Source organism: Hyperoodon ampullatus (genome assembly GCF_949752795.1).
Source record: "Hyperoodon ampullatus genome assembly, chromosome: 1".
Lineage (NCBI taxonomy): Eukaryota > Metazoa > Chordata > Mammalia > Artiodactyla > Ziphiidae > Hyperoodon > Hyperoodon ampullatus.
The window spans coordinates 174362277-174374550 of record NC_136914.1 but is presented as its reverse complement, the minus strand read 5'-3'; the positions used below and the strand labels follow the sequence as shown (position 1 = coordinate 174374550).

Genomic DNA, 12274 nt, shown 5'->3' with positions numbered 1-12274 from the left:
TGAAAAACCTATGCTCCATTATAGTGACTTGTTGGGAAGAGGAGAGGTGAACTGTCAGTTCTTGGAAATTACCGTGATGGGTCAGAGCCAGTCTGTGAGAAAGCAGCGTCCTGCATCCACGTTGTAGGTCAGCCTGGCTGCTTCTCTCCGGCTGCCTGGGATTTCTCTTCTCCACACTGTCAGGTGTTCATCCTTCTTAATGAGAGTTTTAGGCTCCCAGATCTTGTGTTAAATTGCTTAACTGCTTTTGGAATGTCCTAGAGAAGTGAAAGACTACTTTAGGAACTTAAAAAAAAATTCCATATGATTAAAATACACAAGTTATGAAAATTTAATAGCTTTGAAAAGGGGCCACGTTAAAACTGTGATATGCTTGTCCACATGATATCCTTTAAGGGAAAACTTTGACAACCACGGTTTTTAGAATGAATGAGCAGCAAATGTTTTGAATAAGTTTTTAGATCCAGATTAACATATTCTTAAACTTTAAGTTTCCAACTAGGTGAGAGCTTTATATAAACTGTTTCTCTTGTGATAAAATCACTTACATAAAAATGAATTTTAGAGGTAGAAGAAACTTAGATTAGGTCATACACTGAAGCCCAGAGAAAATTAAATGATTTACCTAAGGTTTTTCTGCTAGGTTAGTGCAGGGCTGAAAACAGAACCCAAGAACCTTGGCTGTCTAATCCAGAAGTTTCTGCTCTATAACATTTACTTTCTAGTACAGTGTTGCCCTATCATTGTATTCCAAAAGTACTGTGGGGAAAAGACTGGTCTAAACAAAGTCTAATGTATTTCTTTATGTGGGACATCTCAGATTCGTTAATGTGCAAAAAGGTAAGTAATATGCCTTTTTCCTTAAATCATTTAACCAAGGAATTTTTTTTGTATAGTATCTATTAATATCTTGCATTTTGGTGGTAAGTTTTGAAACTGCAGCCCTAGTACATTAGGTACTTTACTTGATGTGACGTAGCTGTTAAAGGAAAGAAAAGAGTGACATGTATGTAAATGGGATTCAGGTCAACGGACCACTTGACGATGAGTTAGCATTTCTGTGTTGTTATCTGAACTTCAGACCACAGTTTCCTGATGAACTGTTCTCTTGCTTGATTGTGTCTTTGGGCCACAGCCTGCTTCGCATGGTAAATTTTTCTAGCCCTGGGAGGAGCCGTGTGAATTCTGCTTCTGTGGTAATACTGCTCTCCCTTGTTGATTATAATCACAGGTTAGCTGCCCACATGATTAGAAGTCATTCATGGAAGGTGGTCACTAGAGTAATTGGAATGACATTTGGAATGTGGACCTGGAGAAAGATTTTGCCATCATGTAATAGATGTTTATTCCCATGCTGCCCTGTTTTGGTGTGAGGGACTTCTGCACACCTCCCAACTCAGGAAGAGCAATGCGGTACATTCCACCATGTTTGCTGCTGTGTGGAAAAAATGGTCTGCTGCTTTAGTATGTTCTTAGGGGGAAGCATCTTGTTGAGGACTGGAAATGGACCTGGTTCATGAGTTATTAACCATGGACCCTTTGTTTTTAAAATGGGGGATGATACTTGCCCTGTGTAACGTGCGAAGTTTGTGTGTGCAAGTGAGAAATATAGGTGAAACTATTTTGCAGAATCATTGCAAAGCTAGGTTATACTTTTTATAAGGTTGGGAAATTTAACATTATTATGATCTCAGAGATTAACGAAAGAGGTCCTTAAAAAAAAAAATCACGAGACTGCTTTAGTTACTTACCTACAAACTTAGTTTGAAGGAGATTGCTGTCACTTTCACTGGCTAACATAGGAGGTAAAATTTTAATCATCTTTGGGAACAAATGATGGCAACTTATTAAGTATAAATAGAAGAAATAGGAAAATTATTCAGGATTGAACAATTGAGGTATAAATGTAATATTACCTATGATGCAGTGACAGATATCTGATTCCTTGGAAACTTAGACTGCAGGCCATTGCTTTCACTGTTTAATACTATATTGAGAGGCAATCATGAGGCTTAAGGGCTACATTTTAAGTTAATTACCACTGCATAAAATTATGCAGAGGTATCCTTAATGCATATAGCATAATTGGACAAACAATTAAATTGATTTTTCTATTACGACCATAAAGTTATTCTGCTGTGGATTTTGTTATAACTAAAATAACCTGTGATTGAATCTAGCCAACACAGGGTGGTACTCTATTGTCTTAGGTGGGTGCTGGAAGCAATCAAACTGCCAGATCTAAATGATTTGTTTACTGGGGTCTTTTAAAAAGAGCTGAAGGTTGTCTGTCAGGCAGTGCCTGTTCCATATTTACGATAGTGATTTCTCTTATGAAAATAAATGTATATCCATTTCAGAAGATGAGAAAGTGTATGAAGATTAGAGTTAGTTACATGGTATCGTCTCCTTCCTGTGCTCTCATTTTAAATATGTGAGTAAGGCATGCACCTTAATGCTAATTTACTACATTTTTATGTACAGATTTTTTTAAATGTAAAGTTCTTTCATTTATTCATTTTAAGACATAATCACTTCAGTGTTGATAGTTATGTTTCTTTTTCATTTCGGTATTTTTAATGTTTTATTCCTTCATCTTACTTGTCAGACTTTTCTGTAAAGATTTTCAAAGACCCAGCTTCTGGCCTTTTGATCCTTCCACCACATGGTTTCTCAAATGTGTGTGTGTGTGTGTGTCATGATCACCTGGAAGGTTTGTTAAACACAGACTGGTAGGCCCCATGCCCTGAGGTTCTGATTCAGTAGGTCTGTGAGGGAGTCTGAGAATTGGCATTTCTACAAATTCCAGGTGATACTGGGCAACAAGTCTTTGGCACAGGCTTTGAGAACCAGGGTAGAATCTTCATTTTCTATCCTTATCTTGCTTTTTTAAAAAAGTTCTCTTTGGGGCTTCCCTGGTGGTGCAGTGGTTGAGAGTCTACCTGCCGATGCAGGGGACACGGGTTCGTGCCCCGGTCTGGGAAGATCCCACATGCCGCGGAGCGGCTGGGCCTGTGAGCCATGGCCGCTGAGCCTGCGCATCCGGAGCCTGCGCTCCGCAACGGGAGAGGCCACAGCAGTGAGAGGCCCGCGTACCACACACACAAAAAAAGTTCTCTTTGGGTTTAACTTTTTAAAAACTTTCCAGAAACTTTTTTTTAATCGGAAAATTCCAAAAACATAGGAGAAAGGATGTTATTATTAATACTTTTTAAAAATACCTTTCACAAACCTTCAACAATTTTCAGTATTTACCAATCTTGTTTCATCTCTCTTATCCACTCATCTCCTCTGTCTTCTATCCCTCCCACCTTCTCTCTCTCTGTCTCACTCGCTGTATCTTTCTTTTTCATTGCTGGAACATTTAATAGCAAATTTTAGATGTCACATTTCATCCATAATTTTTTTTAATTATAGGGAATTTTAAAATAGAACCATGATACTGTTATTATATCACCCAAATGAATTCTAAGTCCTTAATATCATAAAATACCTAGTCCATGTTCAATTTTCCTTGATTATTATTATTATTATTATTATTTTTTGCAGTACGCGGGCCTCTCACTGTTGTGGCCTCTCCCGTTGCGGAGCACAGGCTCCAGACGCGCAGGCTCAGCGGCCATGGCTCACGGGCCCAGCCGCTCCGTGGCATGCGGGATCTTCCCAGACCGGGGCACGAACCCGTGTCCCCTGCATCGGCAGGCGGACTCTCAACCACTGCGCCACCAGGGAAGCCCCTTGATTATGGTTTTTAAAAAAGAAAATGTGGACCTCGTGTCTGGGAATTCATTCATATAATTTTGTAGTTGGTTATGTGGGATTTTGTAGACAATTATGTCACCAGTAAAGAACAGCTGGTTTCTCTGTTCCTATATAAAATACATCCTTCTTTTATTCTGGTTATATATCCATTGGTGAGGACCTCCAGAACACTGCTGATTCATGTTGGTGATGAGCGGTCTTAATGAGAATGCTCTAATGTATCATTATTAAGTGTGATATTTATGTGCTGCTGCTAAGTGCCGAGGTGCAATGTTGGGGTAAGGGGTCACTTTGAAATTAGTTCTTGGCTTGAGGTTTTACAGACCACAGAAAAAAGGTGAACTCTGCTTTCAGTCCTGTGTGAAGGTTGATTTGTGTTGACAAATTGTCAGGGAAGAGATTTCTTCACCTCCCACCTCATGCCAGGGTCAAGACAGGGAAGTTTCAAGTTTCCTTGCCGTTCCCTTCCTTTCTTGAGGCTAATTTAATGATGGTTTGCACTGACCTTGGAGGTGTCTCCTTTGGGTTATCAGCCTTACGCAGTGGTCTTCTCCTGTTAGGCCTGTGTTGGCGGGGCCTAGGCCCTGCATGGAAGTTAAAACATAGTCAGTGATCAGCTGAGTTCACCCTCAGAGCTCCTTGGATTCCTGTTGTTTTGCTGTTAGTCTCTGGTGGAGCCTTTATTTTCTGACTGACCAGTGGTGCGTTTAAAATGTAACTTTTTTCGTTTAGCATTTTTCACTTTTATAAGAATTGTCCAGATTACATAGACCTTCATGCTTCCAGAAAACGAGATGCACATAATGTTTCTGTAATCAGAAAAAAACAATCTGCTTCCATTGGGAGAACTGGAGGAATCTTGGAAGTTGAGCTTTTCCATTTGTTGTGAACTTATGGCTGAGGGTGTTGCCCATTACACTCTGCCTCTCTTGAATAGTGTTCTTCACGTGTTCTAAGAATGTTTTTTATAAAGGCAAGTTTGTCTACCTGGAGGAAATGTTTTTCTTTCTGTTAATTGTAAAATTGTCTTTATTGCCTTAACTAGAAACATAGTAAGCATCAATTTTTCCCCAGTCCCAGCATCTCTGCCTTTGACATGTAATTTTTTAATTTTTTTATTGAAGTATAGTTGATTTACAATGTTGCATTAATTTGTGTTTCAGTTATACACACACACACACACACACACACACACACACATACATATAGACATTCTTTTTCATATTCTTTTCCATTATGGTTTATCACAGAATATTGAATATAGTTCCCTGTGCTATACAGTAGGACCTGTTGTCCATCCTTTCTGTATGTAGTAGTTTGCATCTGCTAACCCCAAAGTCCCAGTCCATCTCTCCCCCTCCTCCCCTCTCCCTTGGCAACCATAAATCTGTTCTCTATGTCTATGAGTCTGTTTCTGCTTCATACACAGTTCATTTGTGTCATACTTTAGTTTCCACATATAAATGATATGATACGGTATTTGCATTGACGTGTATTTTTGACTTATCTGTGTCTCTCTTAAGTCTGTATTTCTCACTCTTAATTCTTTTTAAATTAAAAGATAAATAATCTTTTTAATTGTGTTAGGCTGCCTCAAATCCTTTCTGTAAAGAAATGGAGAATAAATGCAACATTTATTCCATGTGACATTAGTTCCAATCTTTTTCCCCTCTTCCCTTCCCACCCATTTCCCCATCATCATCCTCTTTACTTCTGTACCACAGTGTTGTCAGAGCTTTCACCTTTGCCATAGTCCTGATGATCATCACAATTAGACCTCTCATTGAATATTGACTACTTTACTAAACAAGCTGAGAAGCGTTCAGTGGGGTCCCCAGGCCCCCAGGATGCTGAAGCCAGTTAACAGTGACATAAATACACTCCTAAAACTTGACTTTCACAACAGAGCAATTCCTTTATTAAAAGTAATCACGGCAACATAACATACCTTGAGATAGGTATGATCTCAATATAATAGATTGTAATTAGGAGAAAAGCATGAAGACTACTTGAACTTAAATAATGATATCAACTGCTCTTGTTATTATTTAGTCAGGTTTGGACTACATGTCAGTTCTGCACTTCCCATCTCCGTCTTGGCTGTCCCCAAACAACTGCCCAGCATACTGCCCTGCTGATACATGTGTCTGTAACTTTTGCTTCTCTGGTTCTTAGAATTGCTGAGGGTACCCCCTGCTGATTTGTGCTTGAAAACATAAATGTGGGGAGGGGCCTAGATCTCTTGACTTTTCTCAAACTGCATGAATTACTTAATGAAGATATTGCCTTTTTTTTTTTTTTGTCCTTAATTTACTATGAAATGAGACATTCTGGGCACTTCTCATAGGGTTCTTGGTCTCATTTTACAGATGGGCAAACTGAGTCTTGGAGAGGCTAAATAATTTGCTATGGGTATTTAACATGTACGGGATAGTTGAAATCTTAACCCAGGAGTACTTAACTCCAAGACACATAAATATTCTAGCTGCAGTGTTATTTTATGCTTCTATTACATTAAAATTAAATATCATCAAGTTTAGTCTATGTATTATCTTGTGTGTTTCATGAACTAACATCAGAAATTCATGGAATTTATGGATGATTTTTGAACTAATTTTGCCCAGGGTTCTGAACATGAATATAGAAAACAACATGAAACACTCTGTCTCTTACAGCAGATGACATTTAAAGAGTTCATTGTTATTAATGTGGCATTTTCTTTTTTTTATCCTTTTATCTTGGATAAAGTGTGTTCAGAGTGTTTTCATTTGATCCTCACTGTTTAGTGTGACAGGTGGAAGAGCAGGTGCATGATTCCTTCTGACCCTTTTGTGGCTGGCGTGGCCTTCAGGGAATGCGGTCAAAGAGAGAAGACAGTGCTTCCTAACGCTGGTTGCAGTTATTAAACTATATCTGTGTGTCACATTTCAGGAATACTTTTTAAATCCAGTGTAATTCTTCATGCACTGTTATCCTTTCTGTGTCCCTTTTTTGCCACCGTGAAGGATTCAGAACTACTTCCGTAACCAAGCTACAGAAGCATGTAGCATTTCGTGATTACCTGCCCTAGGGATATATTGGCAACAAATCCCTTTCCTTAGTTCTTAGCCATTTATAATGAAATAATGAGAAAAATAGCTTGTTCTCAGCTAAGGCAACCACTCTTATTAGCTCTGTACATTCTTAGAGATATTTCTCTTCTTTACAATTATTAACACATGTTAAATTCCTTTACCGGCATTATCTAGTGACCCATAGCTGTAGTTCTTTGATCAAAACATAGTTTTTCAGAAGAGATGATGTATCAGTCAGGTCTCATGTTGGATTTTCATAAAGTCCATACATGTAAAACTTTTAAAGAAATTATGAAACTAGTTGTACTTGTGCTCATTTTTTAAACACTACAGAAATATTTGAGTAGTGCCTCAGAGGAGAATTTGTATTTTCCTGTATTTTATCTTTTAAGTTTTTGCAGCCAATGGTCATTTCTTTTTTTATAGCTATAGAGCAGGGGTCCCCAACCCCTGGGCAGCCTACAGGTATCGGTCTGAGACCTGTTAGGAACCGGGCTGCACAGCAGGAGGTGAGCAAAGCTTCATCTGCTGCTCCCCGTCGCTCCCCATCCCTCCCCGTCGCTCCCCATCCCTCCCCATCGCTCTCCATCCCTCCCCATCCTCCCCATCCCTCCGCATCGCTCCCCGTCCCTCCCCGTTGCTCCCCGTCACTCCCCGTCCCTCCCCATCGCTCTCCATCCCTCCCCATCACTCTCCATCCCTCCCCATCCTCCCCATCCCTCCTCATCACTCCCCGTCCCTCCCCGTCGCTCCCCGTCGCTCCCCGTCCCTCCCTGTCCCTCCCCATCCTCCCCGTCCCTCCGCATCACTCCCCGTCCCTCCCCATCCCTCCCCATTGCTCCCCGTCACTCCCTGTCCCTCCCCATCGCTCTCCATCCCTCCCCATCACTCTCCATCCCTCCCCATCCTCCCCATCCCTCCGCATCACTCCCCGTCTCCCCGTCGCTCCCCGTCCCTCCCCATCGCTCCCCATCCCTCCCCGTCCCTCCACATCGCTCTCCGTCCCTCCCCATCCCTCCCCGTCCCTCCCCATCGCTCGCCATCCCTCCCCGTCCCTCCACATCGCTCCCCATCCCTCCCCGTCCCTCCACATCGCTCTCCGTCCCTCCCCATCCCTCCCCGTCCCTCCCCATCGCTCGCCATCCCTCCCCGTCCCTCCACATCGCTCCCCATCCCTCCCCGTCCCTCCACATCGCTCTCCGTCCCTCCCCATCCCTCCCCATCCCTCCACATCACTCCCCATCCCTCCCCATCGCTCCCCATCCCTCCCCATCACTCCCCATCACTCCACATCGCTCCCCATGGCTTGCGTGACCGCCTGAACCATCCTCTCCCCCACCCCCTGTCCGTGGAAAAATTGTCTTCCACGAAACCAGTCCCTGGTGCCAAAAAGGTTGGGGACCACTGCAGTAGATATATCTTACCGCATCATCTTTTTATTTATTTTCACATACAAACTTGAAATAAAAGTTAAGAATAAGAGATAAAAACATAACCAAATTAGTCCAACTACTCTGAATTCCCATTAAGAGGTGGCAGTTATTATTTCAGTTGCTGTATAAATGGCTGATTGACATATTCAGGAGTCACTACCCGTCTTCATAACTCCAGAAATAAGGGCTTCTGTTAAAATGAAATTTACCCTCATACCTGTTGTTTTTGGGAATATGTTCCAAGGCATTGATGTTTTCAAAAATTGTGTCAAATGAACAGACTCAGGATTCTACAGAGTTTGATCTTGTTAATGTATTGGGTTTGGGTGAAATGCCTCTTGAGAATATGTGAGTCTATTGGAATAGGGTTTTTGAATTATATTCCATTACTATCTATCATATACTACTCTGCTTATTTCCTTTATTGCAGGTATCACAACCTAGTCACTTTTTAAAAATGTATTTACTTGCTTGTTATATACTTTCTTTACTAGGTATAAACTCCAAAACAGATCTTTTATGTTTCTTTTTTTAAAAATTATTTATTTATTTATTTATTTATTTATTTATTTATTTATTTTTGGCTGTGTTGGGTCTTCGTTTCTGCGCGAGGGCCCTCTCCAGCCGCGGTGAGTGGGGGCCACTCCTCATCGCAGTGCGCAGGCCCCTCACTGTCACGGCCTCTCCCATTGCAGAGCACAGGCTCCAGACGCGCAGGTTCAGTAGTTGTGGCTCACGGGCCCAGTCGCTCTGCGGCATGTGGGATCTTCCCAGACCAGGGCCCGAACTCATGTCCCCTGCATTGGCAGGCAGATTCTCAACCACTGTGCCACCAGGGAAGCCCTTTTATGTTTCTTTAACTGCTGAATCTCCATTGCTTGGGACAGTGTCTAGTTCACCTTGGTCCTCAATGAATATTTAGTCAGGGAGTGAATGGATATTGTACAGCTATTGGCTTTTATACAAAGAGTTACACTAATGAATAAGGGTATGGATATAAATAGGATGTTGTGCTGTCCCTGCCCCCAAGATGTTTACACTGGAATTAAAATAAGGACAGAATTGTGACACACGATGGTAAGGGCAGTATGAAGTCAGTTAACTATATTTTAATTGGATGAGGCAGTGGGGCTTTCCAGAGGAGGAAGTGGCAGTTTTGCTGGATGCATTGTTTCTCTTTATATGCATGAACACATAGACTTTAAAAATGTACCCCTCTTAACACTTCTTCTAGAGCCTGTCATCCTCAAATAGACTTACTTTGGGATTGAAATGAAAATAAAAAACAATAAAAATAACAAGAAGAGCTATGTTTTGAGGACCTGCCATGTGCCAAGCATGGTTTCAGGAGTCTTACAGTTATTAGTGGAACTTAATCTTTACAACATGCAGAAAAGACAGGATGGTTATTATCCTTATTTCACAAATAAAGGAAGGTATGGGAGGTGCCTGCCCTGCTCACCGTAAGGATCTGCGGTTCTGTTCTTTCCCCTGTTCTTACTGCAGTTGCTTCACTCCAAGGCTCCGGGGGTAGGATCTGGTGGATTTCTGCAGGCTTGTCTTGTTCCTGAAGTGAACCATGGGTGGAAAGGACTGACCTTTTTCCAAACCCCTCTCAGCTGTCATAGTTACACACTCTGGGAAGAGCATTGGAGGCAGAACAGGGTTGAAAAGCTCAGCTGGGATCTTCTGGGATGATCTAAAGGTCTGCTGAAATGGCCTTGGCTTTCTGGCTTGGCTTTGGGGCTTTTGATGCTTCTTTCTTGGTTAGAGGACCTGCCAGTTCGTAAATCCTCCAGTGCTACCTCTGGAATGCTTGTGTTCTTTCTGCCATGGCTCTCACTCTTGTGAACATTTTGCTCAGTAGCAAACCCCCTTGACAACAGGCTGCCTCCTTAGCCTGGACCGTTCAGTGCACTTCTCTGATATGGGACACACAAGTCACCATCAACAACGGCCAATTGACATTCCACTGGCATTGCCCAACAGATGTTTACATCTGTAAGTTATGAACTGAGCTAATGAAAAGAACTGAGTAAATGAAACGAAACAAGCGGTGGAAAAGTGGACACTTCTTAGGATCCATTTATTTTGTGGCACTGGGTCTTAAACCATCCCTTGAGTTGGGAGGAAAGCAAGAAGCAGCTCATGCGAGGTAGAGGGAACCACATGTGCATAGACATGTGTGATGGCCCAGCGCATATGGGGAACTTGCAATAGTTGGACGTACCTAGAGTTTTGAACATGACAGGATACTAATGAGGGAGCCAGTGTAAGTTTCTTTTTTTTAATTAAAAAATTTTTTTCAAGTTGAAGTATAGTTGATTGACAATGTGTGGCAAATATTTCTTAATAATAATGTTAAGTAACATGCAAAAAGAAGATAAGTAATTTTCCAGACAGAGTCGAGATCTTTTTATTCTGAGAATCACGTGACATCTTTCCCTCCCCTTGATTAATTTAATTGCCTTTCTCCTCCTCACCTCCATCCTTCATCAGTTTGAATACTGCATGTCAGTCTTTTCACCAATGATTCGATGGTTACTTACGTGTACTGTTTTGAGCTAAATATTACCAAATGGTTATAACTGACTGTGCTCTTCCTATCTGGAGATGTTTTAATGAGAAGCAAGTCAAATGCCTGTTGGGTTTTCACGTGAAAATTTAGACTGAAGGCCCATCTTGGTGTCTCATTAGGATTTTGATGATGTAAAGCCGCCTGCGTTGGCTTTAAAGAGCTTCCTTTTCTCTCCTGCACGCCTGCTAGCTCGGTGATGTGATGGTTGACATTGCAAGTAACATCATGTTGGCTGACGATCGTGTCCTGGGGCTGGCGCAGAGGGAAGCTAAAGCCTGCAGTAGGATCGTTCAGTGTCTACAGCGCATTGCCACGTACCGGCTAGCAAACGGAGCTCATGTTTATTCAACAGTAAGTGCAACGTTAGCCTAGAATTCTAAGGAAAAGGTTCATTTAAAGCAGCTCTAGCTCAAAAGAGAGAAGTCTGTTCCCCATTATGGGGTGAGTATTTTGAAATTGCTGATTATTACAGAATTTCCTGTTCTTAGACATTTTAAGAGAGAATTTTGCCTCTGAATAGTCTGTGTTCTTGGTAACTGGAAAGTGCTATCTTAATTTGTAATTTGAATGGTTAGCACTATCTCATCCTCTGAAACTTGCTACAACACAAATAACAGCACTGTAGAATTGCCCTCCTGTCACATACCCACAGTCCATCCTAGATGGTATTCTGTTCCCGTCCCTGAAGGATGTTTTGAAACAGTGCTTGATTTCTTGCCCAGGTTTCAATTTCAAAAGGGAACAAGGATTCCCCCCAACCCTTCTGAACCTATGGGCATTTTTCAGTCAATTTCACTCTTGGGATAATGAGTTATTTATATGTAATAGTCACTCCATTAAATAGTATTGTTTTACTTGTCCTAAATTTCTTGGTGTACTGCTTCCTTTTTTTGTTCTAAAATGTGGTAAATATGACAAACGTGGTAAATTTAATAAATAATGCTTTATTCTTTTAGCAGTCATATTCTGATCTGGCCCATGATTTTCATTTTCTAAATATTTTAATGGGTTCATCGAATGTTCTATACCTCCTCCTATGATTTTACACAATTCAAGATTGCTGTCTTTCCATTGATCAGTGGAACCTTTTTTTTTTGCACAGTACGCAGGCCTCTCACTGTTGTGGCCTCTCCCGTTGTGGAGCACAGGCTCCGGACGTGCAGGCTCAGCGGCCATGGCTCACGGTCCCAGCCGCTCCGCGGCATGTGGGATCTTCCCGGACTGGGTCACGAACCCATGTCCCCTGCATCGGCAGGCGGACTCTCAACCACTGCGCCACCAGGGAAGCCCAGTGGAACCTTTTTGATGAGACTGTGTTTTATTGGTCCTTTTGCTCAGTTAAGTTTAGGACTATTTTCCTGAATAATAAACAAAATGGAGGCTTAGCATGACTCCTATCTTGACAACATAGTTCAGGGTAGTTGCCC

The 12274-nt window shown here is 41.7% G+C and overlaps 1 protein-coding gene across 1 annotated transcript in view; it reads left to right on the top strand.

The window, feature by feature from the left end:
- ADGRA3 (adhesion G protein-coupled receptor A3) overlaps positions 1-12274 on the top strand; it is a gene marked incomplete at its 5' end in the record, with an annotated part of 119572 nt that overhangs the window by 71877 nt on the left and 35421 nt on the right. Inside the window, one exon of the mRNA XM_079714184.1 lies at positions 11037-11198. Coding sequence (XP_079570310.1) covers positions 11037-11198 — 162 coding nt within the window. The remainder of the gene's footprint in view (positions 1-11036; positions 11199-12274) is intronic.